We start from the raw sequence: 21,071 nt of genomic DNA, 5'->3' as shown, positions 1-21,071 counted from the left end.
TGATATCTGCCAAGTTAGTTCATCTTCCAACATCATTCAGCTGTTCAACAAAGACTTATCCAAGGAAAGAACTTTGGCCAGTGGGTGTGATAAAACACACACACACACACACACACACACACAAAGTGAGATAAACACACTTCGGGTATTTGCAAGAAGGTAATAACAGACAATCAATTCTACACTGGGTAAAAAGGAGATAAATGAGAAAAAAATAAAAGCCAGCAGATTAGAGCTCTGGATACAGCAGAATCCTTGCAATGCAGACCTTTGCGCAAGTGAACTAGACAGATAAGAACGTTGTTGGAGAAAAAAACGTCTAAATCAGTACTTAGACATGAGAAGTTTGCTGGTGATAACGTTCAGGGCATGACCATGATGATGGTGAATGGGGCGTAGAGAAAAATTCTGCTTGTTGTATCCTAGAAGACACGCTCATTTGATTGAAACCACTACCCATTCACATGGTATTTAAATCTGCCACTCTAATCCTTCCAATTACAACCCTGTCCAAACTCAGCAAGTACCAATATTCCTTCCACCCCTCCGGATTTGCTGAGAAATAAGAAATTCCACAGTAGAGATAGTGCTTTAAGTCAGGGGTCAGTTAAACTTTCTCTACACAGGGCCAGCTAATATCTATTTCGGGGGCTTTGGGCCATGCAGTGCTACCTGTTCTGTCACGACCACTCACCGCTGCCACTGCAGTACAAAAGTGACCGGAGGACACATGAATGAACAAGCATGCTCACTGTAACTTTATCGATGTACACTGAAACTTGCTTTACATATAATATTCATGTGTCACAGTATATTATCCTTTTTATTTTCCCAACCATTTAGAGATGTATAAATCATTCTTAGCTCACAGGCCATATAAAAACAAGCGCCAGGCCAGATTTGGTCAATGGGTCATAGCTTGCTGACTGAAGTTTTAACTGAAAAATTAAATATTAACACAACAGTATAAATACAGTTGACTCGTGAACAATGCAGGGGTTATGGGTACCAGCCACACCCCCAAATGCACAGTTGAAAATTCATGTGTAACTTCTGAATCCCCAACACCATCCCTTAATATCCACAGAAGATTGGTTCTGGGCTGCCCCCCCACAGCAGATCCCCAAATCTGCAGACCCTCAAGTCCCCTACATAAAATGGGCTAGATCAGCGCACACAGGCAGCCCTCTGCACCCACGAAAACCCAACTGTGGGAGAAAACAGTACAGGCACTTATTGGAAAAAATCCTTATAGAAGTGGGTCCACCCAGCTCAAACACATGTTGTTCAAAGGTCAACAGTGTAGCATATTATTTAAACATAAATAATATTTTTAAGTAATGAGTTTCAAATAACTGCTTCATGTGTTATTTCTGAAATTTATACATGCTGGTATTCAAAATTACAGTACCTTTTCTCTGACACCCCTTTTAACTTGCTCATCTTGAGTTACTTTATTTCACCATTGCAGATAATCTAAAAAAAAAAAAAAAGTTAAATATAACTCTGTTTTCTATACCTTAGATGTCATAAAAGCCATATAACTGAAAGTTTTTATTATGAGAAACACAACATAACACTGGAAACCAAAGAATGTTTGTGTTCTATGTGCTTCTGGCAAGTCACTTCAATGTGCAATATGTGACTATTACCTAAAATCAACCAGTAAAATGTTACCAAAATCCTGGAGCTAAAAAAATGTCAAAACTTAACATCATACAATTTACAATCTAGTTGTTAAGATTTCTTTGGAGACAAAATTATCCTTCCTATTCTAATACTCTTTTTTAAAATACTCAAACCAACCACAGCATTCTGGCATTAGTGTCCACTATTCACATAGTGGCAAATACTGGCAACTCTGTATAATTATTTCTATATGAGAACACTTTTAAATTAATAACAAACTATTCAGAGTAAAAACCTGTAACATCTTCTCATTTAATGTCCATAATGCATATTCAATCAATACAGGGTTCATCTTTACAAAGCACATATTATACATTTTTTTAAAAATTTTATTTATTCATTTTTAGAGAGAGGGGAAGAGAAGGAGAAGACAGGGAGAGAAATGTCAATGTGTGGTTGCCTCTCACACACACTGTTCTGGGGACCGGCCCGCAACCCAGGCATGTGCCCTGACTGGGAATCGAACTGGCAACCCTTTGGTTCACAGCCCGTGCTCAATCCACTGAGCCACGCCAGCCAGGGCCATACTATATATTTTAAAACCTTAAATCTTGATTCACAAAATTTTGATAATTTTTCAGATTTCATAACTCCTCACCCAAAAAAAACTCTAGCTTTTAACTTTATATATCAATGCTTATTGAAGCAGAATTTTGCAGCATCACTAAAAAAAAAAAAAAAAAAAAGACTACCACCAATTCAACAAGTTAATCACATACTTATCAATGTTTACTAATGCTGTATATTTAAAAGGAAACAAGTATCCTAAAGAGTAGACATAGGTATGAGAAGATACAGGTATTCGGGATGTTTTTGTTCAATAACAAAGAACTTTTACTTCAACAGAACATGCTTTTCTTATTTTTCTTATTAACTCAATTATTAAAGAGGAAACATTTTGGATTATGTATAAAAATTATATCATCTGTTTTTAAAGTTGTAAGAATTTTTAAATTTTCCATTCTTTCATTCAATAGACTTTTTTTAAAAAATGACTAGAAAATCAAAATAACTTTCCCAATATCCAAATTAATTAAGACTTACTATATACACAGGGCAGAGGGGTGAGGGGAGAAGGATCCCCTGTGCTTTCAAAAGTGCTGCTGTTGCCAGGCATAAACACAAGTGAAGATGCTTCTTGCTGAGTGGTATGACTTTCTCTAAACCCACAATGGCAGCACACCCCATGAAAAGTTCACTGTAAACTTTGAGTTGCAAAGATTAATGCTGGGCACTTACATCATTTCTATTTCGACCGTTAAGAAATGATTCAAATTCCAGCTCACAGTAAAATAGTAGTTTAAGCACAGGCATTTCTCTCCACTCCCTCCTGGGACTAGATTAAAGTAGACAGTAAAGAAATAAAGTTATGTTGGACCCTGGCTAGTAGTCAGTTGCTTGGCGTGTCATCCCAATACACCAAGGTTGCCAGTTCAATCCCCAGTCAGGGCACATATAAGAATCAACCAATGAATGCATAAATAAGTGGAACAATAAATCAAAGACTCTCTCTCTCTTCCCCTTCTCTAAAATCAAATTTTTTAAAGTTTGGCTTTTTTCAAACTCTGAAATAAACTATGTCTTAAATATTCCTATTAACAATATTTTGGCTTATAATTTTTAGCAGCTTTGTTATTTAACATTCTCAATAATTTTCATGTTGCAAATAATGTTAATAAAAATCAATTTACTCGTAGTACTGACAGACAAACAGATGAATGCAACAGGACTGAAGTCTAGAAATAAACACATATGTCTACAGCCAACTGATCTTGACGTGGGAGCCAAGTACACTCAATTACAGAAGAACAGACTGTCCTTTGCTGAGACAACTGGATTTCCATACATAAAGGAATGAAGTTGGACCCCCACTCACACATTATATAAAAATTAAATCAAAATGAGGCAGCAACCTAAAAATCAGCACCTGAACTCCTAGAAGAAAACGTGGGGCTAAATCTACATGGCACTGGGTTTGGCAATAGGCAATAGATTCTTAGTTATCACAACAGAAGCACACAATAAAAGAAAAAAGATAAATTACACTTCAAAATTTAAAACTTTTGTCCATCAAAGGCATCATCAAGAAAGTGGAGACAACCTACAGAATCAGTGAAAATACTTTCAAATCATACATGGGGTAAGGGTTTAACTTTCAGAATACATACAGAACTCCTACAACTCAACAACCAAACGACAATCCAATTTAAAAATAGACAAGAGATCTGAATAAACATTTCTCCAAAGCAGATATACAAATAGCCCGTGAGCACATGAAGAGATGCTCAACATCACCAGACCTAGGGAAGTGCAAATCAAACTCACAGTATTATTCAAACCTACTATGATGTCTACAATCAAGAAAGTGGAAAATCACAAATGTTGTCAAGAATGGAGATAAACTGGAACCCTCGTGCTGCTGGTGGGAATGGAAAATGGTGCAAACACAGTGGAAAACAGTTGGCAGTTCCTCAAAAAGCTATGTGTAGAATTTCTATATGGCCAAGCAATTCTACTCCTATATGCCTTATCTTCAGTTAACTTCAAAGTAACTGAAAGCAGGGACTCTAACATGTAACTGTATGCCAATGTTCATGGCAGCATTATTCACAATAGCTAAAAAGTAGCAACCACCTAGTGTCCACTAACTGATGAATGGGCTAAAAATGTGGTAAATAGGTAAAATGGAATATTATTCTGCCATAAGAAGGAAAGTCAGGGTAACTTTCCTACCCTGACCGGTGTGACTCGGTTGGGCATCATCCCGCAAAGCAAAAGGTCACCAGGTCGATCCTGGGTCAGGACACCTGCCTGGGTTTCAGGTTCGGTTCCCCAACACAGCGCATGAGAGGCGACCAATCGATGTTTCTCCCTCACATCAATGTTTCTCTCCCTCTCTTCCTCCCTCCCTTCCCCTCTCTCTAAAAATAAATAAATAAATAAATAAAATCTTTTAAAAAAGAAAAAAGTAATATTCAGATATATGCTATATGAATTAACCTTGAAAACACTGTGGCAAGTGAAATAAGCCAGAAATAAAACAACAAATATTGTATGCTTTGCCTCCACTTACATGAAAAAATCTAGAATAGGCAAATTCATAGAAACACAAAGTAGATTAAAGGTTATCACAGGCTGGAAGAAGGGGGGAGGGGTAGCCAATGCTTAATGGTAATTACAGAGTATCTATTCGAGGTAATGAAAAGTTTTGGAAATAGACAGTGGTGAGGGTTGCACAACATTGTGAATGTAATTAATGGCACTGAGTTATAAGCTTAAAATGGTTTACTTATTTTTTTGGATTTTATTTATTTATTTTTAGAGAGAACGGTGGGGGGAGAGAAACATCAGTGTGTGAGAGAAACATCAATGTGTGACAGACACATGGGTCAGCTGCCTCTCACACACCCACAACTGGGGACCCGGCCTGCAACCTAGGCATGTGCCCTGACTGGGAATCGAACCGTGCGACCTTTCAGTTTGCAGGCTGGCACTCAATCCACTGAGCCACACCACCCAGGGAGAGCTTAAAATGTTTTAAATGGCAAATTTTATGATAAACATATTTTACCACAATAAAAATTACCAAAAAATTAGCTTACAATATTTATTTAAACTAAGTCTATCAAGCCCATCTTTAAAAAACAAAAACTGAAAACACTTATTTAACAGAAATGTATTATCTTTATCATATGAGTCTTTAAAAATCATGAAAAGAAGCTTAGTTACCCAAGTGGTAAACTAAGTTAATTACCTATTTGTTTTTCAAATAAGGTTGGTTAAAGTCTTTTTTATTTGCTTTTAATAAAGAAAAATAAAAATGCTCTTGCACATACCGTATACACAGGCCATACTTTATTAATATCTTGTAAAATAAGAATCTGTGGTACAACTCCTAGGCCTACTTGAATAAAGTAAAAATAAAATAGGAAATTTAAGAAAAGGAAAATCTATTTTTTCTATCTGTGTAACTAGCTCACATCAGACTTTATATCCTTTGCAGGGATGGAGATCCGCACAAATGAGTAGATTAATTAGATGGCCAAAGTAATTAGATGCACAGAAAAATTGTCATTATCAGAAGAGCATTAGCAATCATTACTGAAGTACTTTATTATAAGACCTAATACTCCCAAACACGGCCCTGACAGCTTTGAGCTTCACAGGCCCCAAGACCTAAGGAGAGTCCTCCCACTCTTGCCGTCTGTGCCCCATCCAGTGGGAAGGCTCCTCACCGGGCTGGTTCCCCTGTCAGCCAAACCAGTTGCACTGCATTCAGCCCAAAGCTGAACTGGTTTTAGTTCCCTGCCAACTCTCAGAATTATTCAAACAAACTACCCCCAAACCCCCACAGTAAAGGGGTGGAATGCTTACTTCATCCTTTTGTTACTACAAAGCCTGTCTCCTCCCACAGGCCCTCTGTCTGGTGCACTCTGTTATCAAGAGCCACCCCCACATGCTACGCAGTATCTTCCTCTCCCAGGCCGTGCGTAGACGTGACTGACAACTGCTGTCAGCTCCTCTGACCAGTGTCAGGTAGCACCCATTTCACTTGACTGTGAAAATCAAGTCATCCAGGTAGCTCATTCTACAGGACAGAAGATCCCTACTCCACCAATGTATTGCATTGGAGGTGATAAGAGCAATTACTCTATCTAAACTTTTCTGTCCAAACTAGTATCATAGCAACAGATAATGTTACCATTACCATGGAGGAGTACCCCAGGACCTAAAAATTATTTCATGGATCCCCCAGTGTATAAAGATTGAGAAAGGCTGGTCTAGTCTTGCAGGCAGGGCAGGTGCAAACAAGACCAGGCCCGGCCCCAGTCTAGTTCTATAGCTGGTATGTGTAGTGAAAGGTTTCTGATTGCCAAAGCCTCCTGACCACAAATTTCCTGATTTTAAAACATGCTGTGATTCTAGCAATGAAGATCTAGGAAAAATTTCACAATTACACAGGAGGTCTCTTAACCTAAAAGAAACAATACCACTCTCGGTCTCTCAGTTCTGTGCAGAGATTTTGGGAGTTGTTCCTTGAAGCTCAACCTAGAGTCTCTTAAGATCTCTGAACAGTTCTGTAAACCACTCAATACCTGTGCCATATGAAATTTATTGCCCCCTACCTCCAAATTAATCTTTTGCCCATCTGTGAAAGTGGCTGTACAAGGTCAGTCCGGAGAAAGTTCAGCCATTGTTAATATAATGAGAACACTTTTTGTGCAACATCGATGTAATCTTGGGGGCAAGGAGAGTGGAGTGGAATGCGCATGTGTGAACAATGATGCCTTCACTGTACTAGTGGGGGCAGTAGACACAGTTGAGTGAGCATGTGTACTGTGTGGTCTTCACATTCAAAATGAATGAGTGAGTAGAGAAACGAATCTGCAACAAATTTTATGCTAAAATTTGTTTTAACACAAAACAGAAAGCCTAGCTATGGGCAACTGGTGATTGGCAGCTTCATCACAACAACACACCTGCTCATGCATCACATCTCATGCAGAGTTTTTTGGTGAAACATCAAATCACCCAGGTAGCTCACCCCCTGCTTCAGCCCAGATTTGGCACCCTGTGACTTCTGGCTTTTCCCAAAACTAAAATCATCTTTGAAAGGGAAGGGACTTCAGACTGTCAATGAGAGTCAGGAAAATACAACAGGGCAGCTAATGGCGATTGGGAGAACTGGGTGAGGTCCCAAGGTGCCTACTTTGAAGGGGACTGAGGAATCATTGTCCTGTGTACAACGTTTCTTGTAGCTTGTATCTTCTTCAGTAAATTTCTCTATTTTTCCATAGCACCTGACTGGATACTTTCTGGATAGACCTCACATGCTCTTAAAATATTCATTTCTTTGCCAGCTGACACAACATTAAGCTTTATCAAGAGGGCACAGGAAAGCCACTGCAGATAAAAGAATTCTGGTTCCAGTGTGCTCACCAGGCTGTGGCAGACAAGGCTTCTCCAGGACCCGCTCCTGAAACAAGGGTGGCTTCTCCAGCACAGGCTCCTGCAGCACATGCAGCTTCTCCAGCAGAAGGCCGGGCAGTTTTGTAGCACAGTGACTCTGGTGAGACACCTCCCCATGAACAGTTTTTCCTGGCCCCCCAGAAGGTACCTATCCAGCAAATTCGCCACCCACAGCTACTTGCCTTGATCTTGCCCTTTCCAACGAGGTCTAGACCTCAGTGGGGGAGGGAGATCCACTCTATCTCAGCCTTGGGAGTAGTAACTACTCTTTGTATCAGCTACTCCTATACTCCTTAGAGTTACCTTTACTTCTTTGCTCCCTCATTGCTCCAATCCCCTGTTTCAGTCAACAATTCTTTATATGAATCTTTCCCTGTTGAGTTACTGTGTGGTTTCTATCTCCTGAATGGATCGGAGTGATACTGTACATCCCAACAATTCTCTGAGCTATTTAGTATCCTATGGTAAATAAACCCTCTATGCTTAAGGCATCTAAAGTAGATTCTGTTCCCTACAACCGAATCTTCACTGTTCTCTTTTTCAATAAAGAATTTTGTGAGGGGAAAGATACTATACAATATCCTCAGAGACTGGATAAATCTCTGACGTCATTTTTTAAGTTCGGAAGTGATACTCATCACGCATAGCCAGAGTTAAGAATGACTACCGAAGATTACAGTCCCAGGTCAGTCCAGTAAATACTTTAATTGTAATGTTAATTCCATCTTAGACTATTATCATTCCGGTTATGCCTAACCACTATTTAAAAATTTAAGTCTATAATGAGATAACACTTCATGCCTAATAAAGTGGCTACAGTAAATAATAAACAATTAAGATAATAATACGTGCTAGCAAGAATGTGAAGAAACTAAGACCCTCATGCATTGCTGATGGGAACGTAAAGTGGCACAGTCTAGCCAGCAGTGCCTCAAAAGGCTAAACGGAAAGTGTCCACATGCCTCAGATATTCCATTTCTAGGTATAAAGCCCCAAAATGAAAACCTATATCCACACAAAAACTTGTATACAAATATTCATAGCATTATTCAAAACAACAAAAAGTGGAAGCCCAAATTTCCAACAATGGATAAATGGATAAATAAAATGTGATATATCCATATGATGGACTATTATTCAGTGATAAAAAGAAAGTACAAATATGTGCTGCCTAGATGAAACTTGAAAATGGTATATTAACAATTTTAAAAATAACACAAAAAAGGAAAATATTATGTTACATGAAAAAAGCCAGTCATCAAACCATATCATTATATGATTCCATTTCCATGAAATATCCAGAATAAGTAAGCTACAGAGACAGATTACTGGTGACCTAGGACTAGAGGAGATGCGTGTAGGAGGAAAAGCTAAAGGGGCGTGGGGTTTATTTTTGAGGTAATAAAAATGTCCTAAAATCAACTGTGGTCATTGTTGCATAACTCTGTAAATATACTAAAAGCCAATGAATTGCACACTTTAAATGGGAAAAATGTATGGTAAGTTTTATCTCAACAAAGCTGTTTCCAAAAAATACAAGCTTAGCCTCTGCAGGAACATTCATAATTCAACCATTTCTAAATTAGGGTTTGAGACTTCTATCCTCTGTACCTCGATGCCGACGTCCCATGATAAAACACTACGGTAGTACATAAAAAACTACTTTTACACAAAAGCAAAATTGCTGACCCACCTGGGTCTTTGGGAGATGTATTCTAAGTTATTTATTCAACAGAAGTTTAAAACAAAAAGCTGCGTTAACAATCTAAATTCACAGTATTCATTACATTGCACTGGAAAAGGGGTCTGTATGAGTTGACTTTCGTGTATTTAAAGTTGGCACATACCAAAATTATATGTGGGAATTTGACTTTAACAGAAAGTCACACAGCAAAATCAGCTTCCTCAAGCTAGCCCATACGTAAGGAAAAGCGAGCCATTTGTATACTCTAGCTCAAGGAAAATACTGGCCGTGCACAGGGCCAGGCCTGCTGTGCGTCTGGGCCGGCAGGGGCTGCTCTGTGTTGGTTCCTGGAGGGAGCCTACTGGGCAGAATTTTAGAGGACCGGAGTACTCACAGCTGGTATGCAGTGTCCCAGTATTGGTTTGTCACTGCAATCCTGTGTGGCCTACGTATGTTTTGGAGTGTGGGGAAAGGTGGTCCATGGATGGCTCCCTAGATTACTGTGCCACTGTGCAACTGATACAGTACTGCCAAGTCACACAAACGGGGTGAAATCCGTTACGTCAAGGCATTTATTTCCCCAGAGAGGTCCATTTGATGGTGCAGAGAAGGGAGAGGGCCTTGAAACCCCTCCCTGACAGTAAGACACAGGAAGAAAAGGAGAATGAGGAAACAGGTTTCATTAATGTCCTGAACCCAGGGAACACGGGGTTAGTAGCAGGAGGACCACCCCCCTCGCCACCCTCACCACTAGCTACCCCTCAAATAGGGCCCAGAGAGCCAATGGCCCCACCCCTGTATGACGAAGGATGGATCTCCCCCTCCAACACCCACCTGGACACCCCATTTGTCCAGGGAGCCTCCCTATCCAGAGCAAGGATAAAGCACCAAAACAAGCAGCCAGAGGGCCACCACACCCAGGGACTTTGATCCCCTGCTTAGACTTGTCAAAATTTAAACCCCAGTACACAGAGCAAGATGAGGAACAGGCCCATGAATGGGGATTCACTAACACTGATCCCAATTCTATGTGGAAGATCAACACCCAAGGTCTGATCTTACTCCCTGAGGCTCCAGTGTATCCCATCCCAAACACCTACATGAAGAGACCCATTACGGAAGGGATGCTTTGATGGACCTCATTCGGCCACACTTGAAGAGCCCTCATTTGCAAAGGACCATTTAGAGGATTGCCCAAGCCTATCAGATGCGTGCCCAAAACAATCCTAAGAACGCACCCCAGTGAAAAAGGGAGTACAATATACAGGGTTCTGCCCATTTGAGGACTGGCAAAAAGACTTTGTACAGATGCCTAAAACCAGAGGGAACTTCAAATTTTTGTTAGTTTTTGTGGACACTTTTTCTGGGTGGGTAGAGGCGTACCCCACTAGAACTAAGAAGGTGACTGAGGTAGTGAAACTTCTACTTAAAGAAATAATTCCTAGGTTTGGATTTCCTCACAACATTCACAGCAACAATGGACCATCACCGTTCACTTCAGAGACCTCCCAGAAGGTTGGGCAGGCACTACAAATACAACAGAAATCACATGCATAGTGGAGGCCTTAATCTACGGGGAAGACTGAGAAAACAAACCACACAATAAAGAAGACCCTGGCAAAACATGCCAGGAAACGCATTGGCAATGGGACCAGGCACTCCCCATTGCCTTGGCCCGAATTAGGGTGGCACCTAGAAGTGGGCTTGAGTTAAGCCCTTTTGAAATAGTTCATGGGCGACCCTTCCAAATCTCAGTTTAGGGAATGCTCCCCCTCCCTAGATTTGGAGCAGAGACAAAAACGGAGCAACATGGATGACATTTAGGGCAAACACTAACCACCCTATACAAGTTTGCTCATTGCAGGTCCACCTACCCATCTGCTGAGTCCTGCACCTGTTTCACCCAGGGGGCCTCGTCTTACTAAAGACCTGGAAGGCTCAAGGTCCTGAAGAGCAGCTCTCCAAGCAATAGACTGGTCCCTATGATGTCCTACTAACAGCACCCTCTTCTCTGAAGCTCACAGGAATTAAGCCCTTGGATCCACCACACACGGATAAAATGGGCACCACTAAGGGAGATTTCAACCCTGCTGCTGTGGCTGATGCTGAAAAGGACAGCTGGACCTGCGCTCCGGAAGATTTGAAATCTCTGTTTTGGAAGAAGACAGTGGGCCCCAATGCAAAGTGACAATGTGCCTTTACTTTTTTTATGTGTTTGCAAATCTAGGGACTTTTGGCTGCTTGATACTGAGGTAGGGTACGGTCCTTCCTGTTGTTAAAAAGAACAAGGATTGAAAAGAAGTTATGGTTATTTCTGAATGAGTGTAAAAAGTTGTGAGAGTTTTAACTTGAAATGAGGGAGACCTCAGTTCTTGGTTAAAGTTATTATTTGCTTGCCTTCTGATCTTATGGGGACTACAGGGAACTTAACTGTTTTGTTTACACCAGGAATCCTCTGTCTCTGCCATTTGGGCTTCGTGCCATTTGGACTCCATCAGGGCCATCTGCAGTGCTGCTTGGTGTGAGAGAATGTCTCTGCCATTAGAGGTCTGGGCCACTAGGACCTAGAAGAGGTTGTCTGCGGACCAGTTGCTGTGAGACAAGATTCTAAGGCTAGTTCCAGTCCCTCCACCCCTTTTTCTGGAACTCTGTCTTTGCTTTTGGATTTCTGTTTTGTTTCTGTTTTGAAAAGATCGTTTTTAAAAAGAAACTGAGGTTTCTAAGGGTTAAAACTTCACATTAAGTTGTAAAGTAACAAAAGATATAAGGCACTGAGATAAAATTCTGGTAGATATTGGAAGGACAAGGATTTCCCTTTGTGCTTTGCACTTTCTCCCTAACTGATGGCTCTAGAATTTGGATGATAATGTGGGTAATCTGAGGGAGGGAAATCGGGTTTTAAGGAAAATCACAATGCTCAGCTTTGAAACTGGACTTTAGTGCAGATAGCTGTTCTCAAGAAAGCGCAGCTCCCACAGACTCCAAGGGGTGCCTGGAGCAGACCACGACCAGAAGCACGCTCCAGCCACCTGCACTTTCCTAATGATTGTACTTTTAAAGGGAAAGGGAATTCCAGGTGCAGCCTAAGACCAGTCCGGCCTGGCAATTGGTGGCAGGGTTATTTTCTTTGGTTTACAAGGGAATGGGCGTTGGGGCAGAAACTTGCCTTTATTTCAAATTTTATGTTCACCAAAGAAAAGATTCTTTTTTCCTTTCCACTGAACTCTGTCTCCAGAGTTTTGCCTGTTGGCAGTGAGCTGTAACCAGGGCATTGTCCCAATACTCTTATGCCAAGGTTGTGGGTTCAATCCCCAGTCAGAGGACATACAAGAATCAATCAATGAATGCATGAGTAAGTGAAACAACAAATCGCTGTTTCTTTTTCTTTCTCTCTTTCTCTCTGTCCTTCTCCCTTCTCTCTCTCTCAATACATAAAAAAGCATTGCTCTAATCAACAAAGATAACTTTTGCTATTAAATACTAGATATTGTTCCTGCTGAAGTGGGTGCAGGCAAACAGAAAAAGACCATTGTTAAAGAATATCTGACCCTGGCCAGTGTGGTGTCATCCGGTAAACCAAAGGTCGTGGGTTCAATGCCTGGTCAGGGCACATGCCTAGGTTGCAGTTCAGTCCCCGGTCACGGCCAGGCAACCGATCAATGCTTTCTCCCTCATATCGATGTTTCTCTCCCTCTCACTCACCCTCCCTTCCCCTCTCTAAGCACGTCCTTGGGTGAAGATCAAAAAAGAAAGAGTATCTGTGGTTCAGCCACAGGAGATGGGGAAACAGCTACACTGAACACACACCATCTTTTGTTGGCTTTCTCTAAATGTTTCACCATCTGAAAGGAATAAATCACTTTTCAAGAACGTAAGGGAGCTACTATTATTCCCCCACAGCTGCTATGTCGATGTGATGGAAAATGCAATCCTGAGTACTCAACGAGCAACGACGCAGAGAACATGCCCAAACCCTTGGCCACATCACTAAAGGAAAATGTGAGAAACTCTGAGGGAAGGAGGTAAAAAATATCTGTTTTGTTAGTAAAGAAAAGAGCAGTAACATTCCCAGCAACAGGCAAATAGAGATTATTACCATTTAAATTAGGAAAAATATATACATTGAACATGGTCTGTATATATTAACCTATTCCAAATTACTAAATTAAAGTAGACATTTTCATCTAGTAGTCATCTTCCTCAAATGACATCCAATTATTAGCCCAATCTGTACACGGGCTAATTTATTTCACCTATATTACTATCATTGACTTTATCAAAAAGTGTGGGTAAGAGTAAACCTATAAAGACTATACTTTTTACCTTTCTTCATCATGCATCCTCATTAAAAACAAGTTTGGATGGCTTGCACATCACTCCGCAAAAGAGGTCTGGCACTTATCAAAAGTCTAATTTGTTCTGCTACGTGATGCTTTAGTTATACTAAAACTTATAAGGTCTTATTGTTGGGGAAGTACAATCCCACTACACTTCAATTTAACCAGTTTATTTAACAATAACTCTTCACCCAACTCAGATTCCAAATGACTATTTATAGACCCAAACAACTGCCAAAATTCCTAAATCTATGTAGGTGATAGATGAGATTAGAATTCTTACCTTGAAACATTTCCTTTGCTTCTAACCTAATGCTGACCCATTAAAATGATTTAAGATTTATTTGTTCTAAGGAAAGTACCGAAGGCAAAGTCAGCTTCCACTAATATTCCCAAATAAGAAACAAAATATACAAGATAGGAGAAACTCGGAAAGCCATAAGGCATATAAAAAACAAAGAACAAAATGACATTAGTGCCTCCTTATCAGTAATTACTTTAAATGTAAATAAATGCTCCAACCTAAAAGCAGAGATTAGCAGAATGGATTTTAAAAAAAAAAAAAAAAAAAAAAAGCATGCTCCAACTACATGCTCTCCACAAGGCTCACTTTAGAAACAAACAGGTTGAAAGTGAAAGGATGGAAAAAGATATTCCATGCAGCCCTGGCTAGGTGACTCAGCTGGCTGGAGTGTCTTCTCAGACACCAAAAGGGTGCAGGTTTGATTCCCAGTCAGGGCACATACCTAGGTTGCAGGCTCAATCCCCAGTTGGGGCACATACAAAAGGCAATAGATTGATGTTTCTCTGTCACATCAACGTCTGTCTGTCTGTCTCTCTCTCTCCCCCCACTCCCCCCTCTGAAATTAATAAAAAACATATCCTCAGATGAAAATTGAAGAAAAAAAGATATTCCATGCAAATAGTAATCAAAAGACAGCAGAGGTATCTACACTAATATCAGACAAAATAGACTTTAAATTTTTAAAAAATGGTGTAAGAGACAAAGGACACTACATGTTAATAAAAGGTTCAAGAGACCAGTTAGATAGAACAAGTATAAACATCACACACCTAGTAACAGACCATTAAAATACATGAAGCAAAAACTGACAGAATAAAAAGGAGAAATAGCCAACTCAGCAGTAACAGTTGAAGGCTTCAATACCCCATTCTTAATAATGGACGGAGAAACCAGAAAGACGAGAGGACTTAACACAATAAACCAAATAGACAGACGTGCACTCCACCCAAGAGCAGAATGCACATTCTTCTCAAGTGCACATGGGACATTCTCTAGTATGCACTATATGTCAAGCCACAGATTAAGTCCCAATAGATTTTTTAAAAATAGATACACAAAGTGCCCTCTCCAACCACAACAGGATAAAGTTAGAAATCAGTAAGAGAAGGAAAACTGGAAAATTCACAAATTTATGGAAATTAAATAGCACACTCTTCACCGATGGGACAAAATAGTAATCACAAGGAAAATTAGAAATACTTAATGGACAAATGAAAATAAAAACACAACATACCAAAATATGTAGAATGCAGAGAAAGTAGTGCCCATCAGGCCATTCATAGCTATAAACACACTGAAAAAGAAGAAAGTTCTCAAATACGCAATCTAACTTTACAACTTAAAGAACTAGAAAAAGGAGAACTAAACCCAAAACAAGTAGAGGGAGAAAATAATTTTTAAAAAGTATGGCAGAGGTAAATGAAATAAAGATTAGAAAAGAGAAAAAAAAAACAATGAAGCCAAAAGCTGGTTCTCTGAAAACATTAACAAAATTGACAAATCTTTAGAACAGCAAGAAAACAAAGAAGACTCAAAAACTCTTTTTAAAGGGTTCAATAATTTTGTAAGAGTGTAAAGGGTCCCAAGACTAAAAGTTTTAAAACATCTAATTTAGAAAACATAATATTACTATTGGATCCCTGCAAACCAAAAAGTACATAAAATCATTAATTTAAAAAAAAAAAACTTTCCTAAGAAAATTACAAGAAAGCTGAAAAGGAAGACAATATCAAATCAAAACTAACCTCACTCTGTGTAATATTAACAACAAAGAAAACAAAACAAAACAAAAACAATGCTTAGAGGAAACTGGTTTGTACACGCTGGAAATATGTAATATATTGGTCAGGTAAAAACATATATACCCATCTATAGTTGGATAATTTTTTCATAGCAGCACATGACAAAGAAATGCAATCACATACTCAAAAACAGGTGATTAAAATAGCAGCCGCCGCCGCCACAAGGGAGACAATCCAAGATTCTGCCAGAACGGACAAACAGGGATACTTCAGCAGCTCTCAGGCAGCATCTCAGGACACCCCACTCATGGTCCAGCTGTTCTATTTAAAACTAAATTACGTTCTTCCAAGGCAGGACAGTGAGATTCAGCCTTTATTTAGTACCCCCCCCCAAAAAAGTGAATGGGTCTTGGTGGAATTAATCTGCACTAATAATGCTCCATCAGTCCAAAGTCCTTCTTCAGCTTACTAGATCCCTTCAAGGACTGGAGACAAGTAGTAATAGTAATAATATTTACTGAGCACTTACTATGTTCCAGGCTAAGCACTTAGCTCATATGATGCTCAATATCATCTTAAGGGTGTAACTGCTATTATCCCACTTGTGCAGCTGAGAAAACTGAAACAAAGAGAATAAATAACTTGCTTTTAAAGCAAAGCCACGATTCAAACCCAGCCAGTTCGGTTCTGAGGCCCAACCCCTTAGTCACTACACTATAGGACGGAGACACTGTAACCAACAATAATATATAAAGTTTAAAAGTCATGCCCACTCCACCCATTGTCTCCCGGAAGCCCCCAACTTGCAGATAATCCTCTGACAGGTTCATTTATCACAACTGATGTTCAACTTCCAAGTACTGAGGGACTTCAACCAAGAAGAGCAAATTTTGGATGGTGAATACTGTGGAGATTTTTTTTAAACACCAAAATGTAGAATATAATACAAATTAGATAATTTCACAAGTCCTGAACCTCTTTTTCCTCTGTAATAGATGAAACCATTATACAGGATTCTAGCTAGATTGTTCTAAAGAGAATAATGGTTCAATTCAAGTCAATAAAATTTTCTTCCTCAAAATATTTTGCAGTGTTGGCTAATTACAAGGGTAACCCTCATTCTACCCCCTTCATTTCAGAGTTCAGAGTGAGACGGCAGTTCTAAATGTGTGCCCAAGCAATTCAAGGCAGAGTTCTAAGGTCATTCAAAATGAACTTAAAACTTCATTGTAGAACTTAAGAAGAGTAGGATGGGAAACTGAACAGGTCATATTATAACGCTGCTTAAGGATGACAAATAAGGAGTAGATAAGACTCACAGTAATTGCACAAGACATCCTCATAGAGATGCCTGAGTTTGGTTTTGTTTTAACTTTTGGCACATGTTTTATTTAAAGTGCCTTAAATAAACGACTACTTTTTTTGGTCTACTGAACTGAAAACATTCCACAATACATTACAAAAATAACTTCCTAGTTTTTTCTCAGGGAAACAAGACAATTCAGAAGAGGAATGCAGAGATTAAAGAAAGAGATGACTGGATCTACATGAAGATTACAACACGGACACGAAAGATAAGTGAAAAGGAGTAATCAAGACGTGCTGAAAGTATTAGGTCATCAGCAGTCCCAGACCTTCAGGCACATAAGCCAGCTATCTGAAAACAAGAAATGGGCTCGCACTTGCCAACATTCACATCGCGTACACATTCTACGATGGGTAATGCCCAGGAAAGTAAATCAACGGATTCAAAACTACGCTGGTACTAACAGGCTTAAACGACACGGGGTACGAGGAACAAGCAAGCCTTTGCGTAGGGGCTGCAGGAGTCCTTGAACTGAACACTCGCAATTAGAGAACCTGCTGTTGGGAAACTCTGCAGAGTCATCAAGGGCGATCTGATTCGGGTTCAAATCAAACCCACAAGGCGACAAGTTGTAAACAGAGAACACACTTCGGGCCAAACACCCATTGAGAGGAAACAAAACTAGTCATCGCCGGGGTCACACCACACCCACCCCACCCAGACGCTCGGCACACCCAGGGGTGGGTGCTGGGCTGGGTACCCGAGTGGGTGGAGAAGCAGGGCGCGCACCAGCCCAAGATCCGCCGCCCCCCTCGGCTCTGGTCTGCACAGCGGCGACTAGCGCTTGGGGCCCTAGAGAGGGGGCAAGGCACGAGGGCCGCCTTTGCTTAGAGACCGCGCCGAGGACTCTCCTTGCGGGTGGGAGGGCGGCCAGGTGTTGGTGGGTGGGAGCGGGATGGAGCGTTTTCTAGGAACAGCCAAAGCCCCAGCCCATCAGGGATTTCCCCTCAAGATCCGGTCCACGTCCCCAAAGACACGCATTACACAACCTGTCAGGTGAGGGTCGACGGGGTTCCAGGGCGCAGATCGCGGCAGGCCCGGAGTCGCTCTTCCCCCAGCTTCTATGCCCCCAAGACGCCGCGGCCCGGGGAGAGCAGAGGGACACCGGGCGGCGGGAAAGCCGCGGCACAGGGTCGGCCGGCCGGACGCGCGGACCGTGGCGGGGCACTCACCAGCTTAGGAGGGGGAGCTGGCGGGGAGTGGGCAGAACCTCGCCACCTGGCCCGGCGCAGGCAGTGCAGGCGGCAGGTCTGTGGACGCGCGGCGGACTCCTCGCCGCCCGCCGCCGGGTGTTTTCATACAAACCCGGGTGGCAGGCGAGGCAGAGGCGGCGGCGGCAGCGGCAGCGGAGGAACCTTCCCGCATCCCGGGCAACGTCAGCGCGGCGCCCCGCCCACCGCACGCTCGGGCCAGCTTGCTCACGCGCGCCGGCGAGGGAGGGAGGAGGACGGAGCGCGTGTGTGCGCGGGCGTGGCAAACGCGCACCGACGAGAAGGCGGGTCACGCGCGTGGATGGGGGTGGGGAGCGCGCGTGGCGGAGAAGGGAGGGTGCGCGCCGGCGTTGGAAGGGTAGGGCTGGGGTGGCTCTGCCAGCTGGCTGGAGCGGGGTTTGCGCGCGCCATGGGCCCTCGTCCACTACAGCTGCCGCCCAACCGAACAAAACGGGTTGCCAGGTGGATAACCACCTTCCGAAAAATCACCTTCCTGTACGGTCCCAGTTAGAGACCCCGCCATTGCCCGGAACTAAACCGGTGCCCACCCCTACTACCATTTAGCGGCCCCGGACAAGCGGTTCTTAATTCTCCCCACGTGGTAGCGGGTCACATCAGTGGGGGGGGGGGGGGGGCCGTGGTAATGCTTAGCTATTTCCTGACTTCAAGGAAAATCCATAGCACGTTAGCAGACTAGCAGTTCCCCTAGCTGGGTTCACAGGGCACAACGAAATTGCACCTTGTACCCAATCCTACATGCCTAGTGCAGCAGGGAACAAAATAGCATGCTGACTTATTTTTTGCTATTTTGTATTGTGTCTGCATACGGTCGCGAAAATGGCAGTGCTGAGTTGGCCACTGAAAGCAAAAACGGAATGTTTTATCTGAGAAAGTTATGTTTCAGACAAGTTAAATACTGATACACGCCCTTCTGTGTTGACTGTAATATATTTTTAATAAATACTTTTTTTTCAAGAGCATGGGTCATGTTTGCTGCTGTTTATAGTAGCTGACAAAGAATGTGACATTACTACAACACACAGAGCAGGAGTTTTCGTTTCCTGCCGCAGGAGGCACGCCTTCGTGCTGCAAGAATTTTTTAAAGCATGCAAAACCTGACTATCTAGTCAGGCCCTTAGGATTTCAAATAAAATGACAACAGCCAACACAAGAATGGCCGTCCAGTGTGATTGAATCAAAATTATACCTTTTTTTGTTGACAGATCAGCAAAAAATGCAACACTTTTTGGTGTGCTGAAGAATTTTAGTAATTACTTGATGTGTGCCATGAGATAAAAATGGTTGAAAGTCGCTGAGATAGGGAAATATATCAAGAGCTGCGAGGTTCTTATTTTGCTTTCTTATCATCATGTTTAAACGAGATTGAGCAGGTGTGAAGGAAGTTCCAAAAGTAATCCAAGCTTCTTGCGGCTTGCCCTTGCCAGATAGACGTCTTTACTAGGATAAACAAGAGACTGTCACCTTTTAAATGCCATAGTTTCTACCACTATAAGCACCAAAAAGTAGATGATGGTATTTTAAATAATTCTAAAACATACCACCCCAGACAACCCAGTCTGAAAAGCATTATCTGAGAATGCCTAATTATCGAAGAATATTTAACATTTTACAGAAATTAAGTATATGTAATACATACAAAACTTTATTCAAACAGCATCTTCCTAAACATATCGACCAGCAATATAGAAAGATATAAATGCGAATGCCTGCATTTGTAGAGTTTGAATTCCATTTTAGCAAAGCATTGTTCGTGTGGTTTGATGGCCAGAACACAGACCCAGTAAATTAACACACACAACTAGGTAAGAAGCAGAGCCAATCCTGTTTGTCACTCTTTCCCACTACTTTAAACAGCTTCCTCAAAACACTTGACTATGATATATAAAACTAAACGTAAATAATTGATGTAGATAAGAGTCTAACCTTATAATGATATTCATTTAACTAGGATTCCTCATTACAGTCTAGCCAGTGCCTTGTAGGTAATCAATGAACACTTAATTATTTTAATTTTGGACTAGTCAGGGAAGAGAAAGGTGACCATTGGAGCCCAGCCAGCTATCTCTCTCTTTTGCTGATTTTCTCACTTGCATACCTTTAATAGAGTAACATACTGTTGCGCGAGAATGTTTAGTGATACAGTCTTTCCGGTAAGTCAGCCAAGCAACTGCTTGGTTATCTGCCTACTGAGCAACCCAGCACAAAGGAATAGATAAGAATCATACAAGGTAATTATGCCATTCACTCAGCTTTTATTGTATGTAGGTTCAAAGCATAAATCAACATACATTAATGTCCTACTCACACTCTAATCTGAAAAATACACACACACATAGTAACCAATGGGGGAAAACAAACCTGAGTCCCAGAGCCTCAGCCAACAGGTCCAGAAAACAGCACCATGGGCAAGGGAGCCATAAGCCTTTTGCAAGGAAGAGCTGGTCTCACAGGTTGAAGAGGGAACAGCTTGGGTCCAGCAGAGCAGATTCTCTAGTGGCAGATGCCAAGGGAAGCCAGCGTGATATGGAGCAGCACTCTGGTGCGCGGAAGTCACTGTCTCAGCAGTGGTCTGGAATCTGCCTCGGTTATACACTTGAGAGTGGTGTACTCCACCCTTCTGGGTCTCTTGATAAGTGTCTTGGCACCCCTGATGACAAGTGGGCCCTTTCCCAAAAAGCCTATCTATGGGTGCTCCTGCTCTGCAGACATGGCTGTTCTTGTCACATGTACAGACAACTTAAGCATGC

At 41.6% G+C, this 21,071-nt stretch overlaps 1 protein-coding gene across 8 annotated transcripts in view; it reads right to left on the bottom strand.

Moving 5' to 3' along the window:
• Window positions 1–20,863, bottom strand: part of AGTPBP1 (ATP/GTP binding carboxypeptidase 1) — a 155,202-nt gene extending 134,339 nt beyond the window's left edge. For 4 of the 8 annotated variants that reach the window (XM_053923441.1, XM_053923434.1, XM_053923436.1 and 1 more), the window contains exons 1-2: window positions 18,265–18,401; window positions 1,412–1,476 (exon numbers count right to left, since the gene is read on the bottom strand). In XM_053923441.1, the coding sequence (XP_053779416.1) occupies window positions 1,412–1,443 (32 nt within the window). In that variant the 5' untranslated portion in view covers window positions 1,444–1,476; window positions 18,265–18,401. Of the gene's footprint in view, window positions 1–1,411; window positions 1,477–18,264; window positions 18,469–20,682 lie in introns of those variants that run through there. The other 4 variants (XM_053923435.2, XM_053923446.2, XM_053923450.1 and 1 more) reach the window with 4 other exon arrangements.
• Window positions 20,864–21,071: the final 208 nt, after the last annotated feature.

The sequence above is a fragment of the Desmodus rotundus genome, chromosome 1, assembly GCF_022682495.2.
Source record: "Desmodus rotundus isolate HL8 chromosome 1, HLdesRot8A.1, whole genome shotgun sequence".
NCBI lineage: Eukaryota > Metazoa > Chordata > Mammalia > Chiroptera > Phyllostomidae > Desmodus > Desmodus rotundus.
Note: the sequence above shows the minus strand (reverse complement) of the source record. Positions and strands in the feature narration are given on the sequence as shown.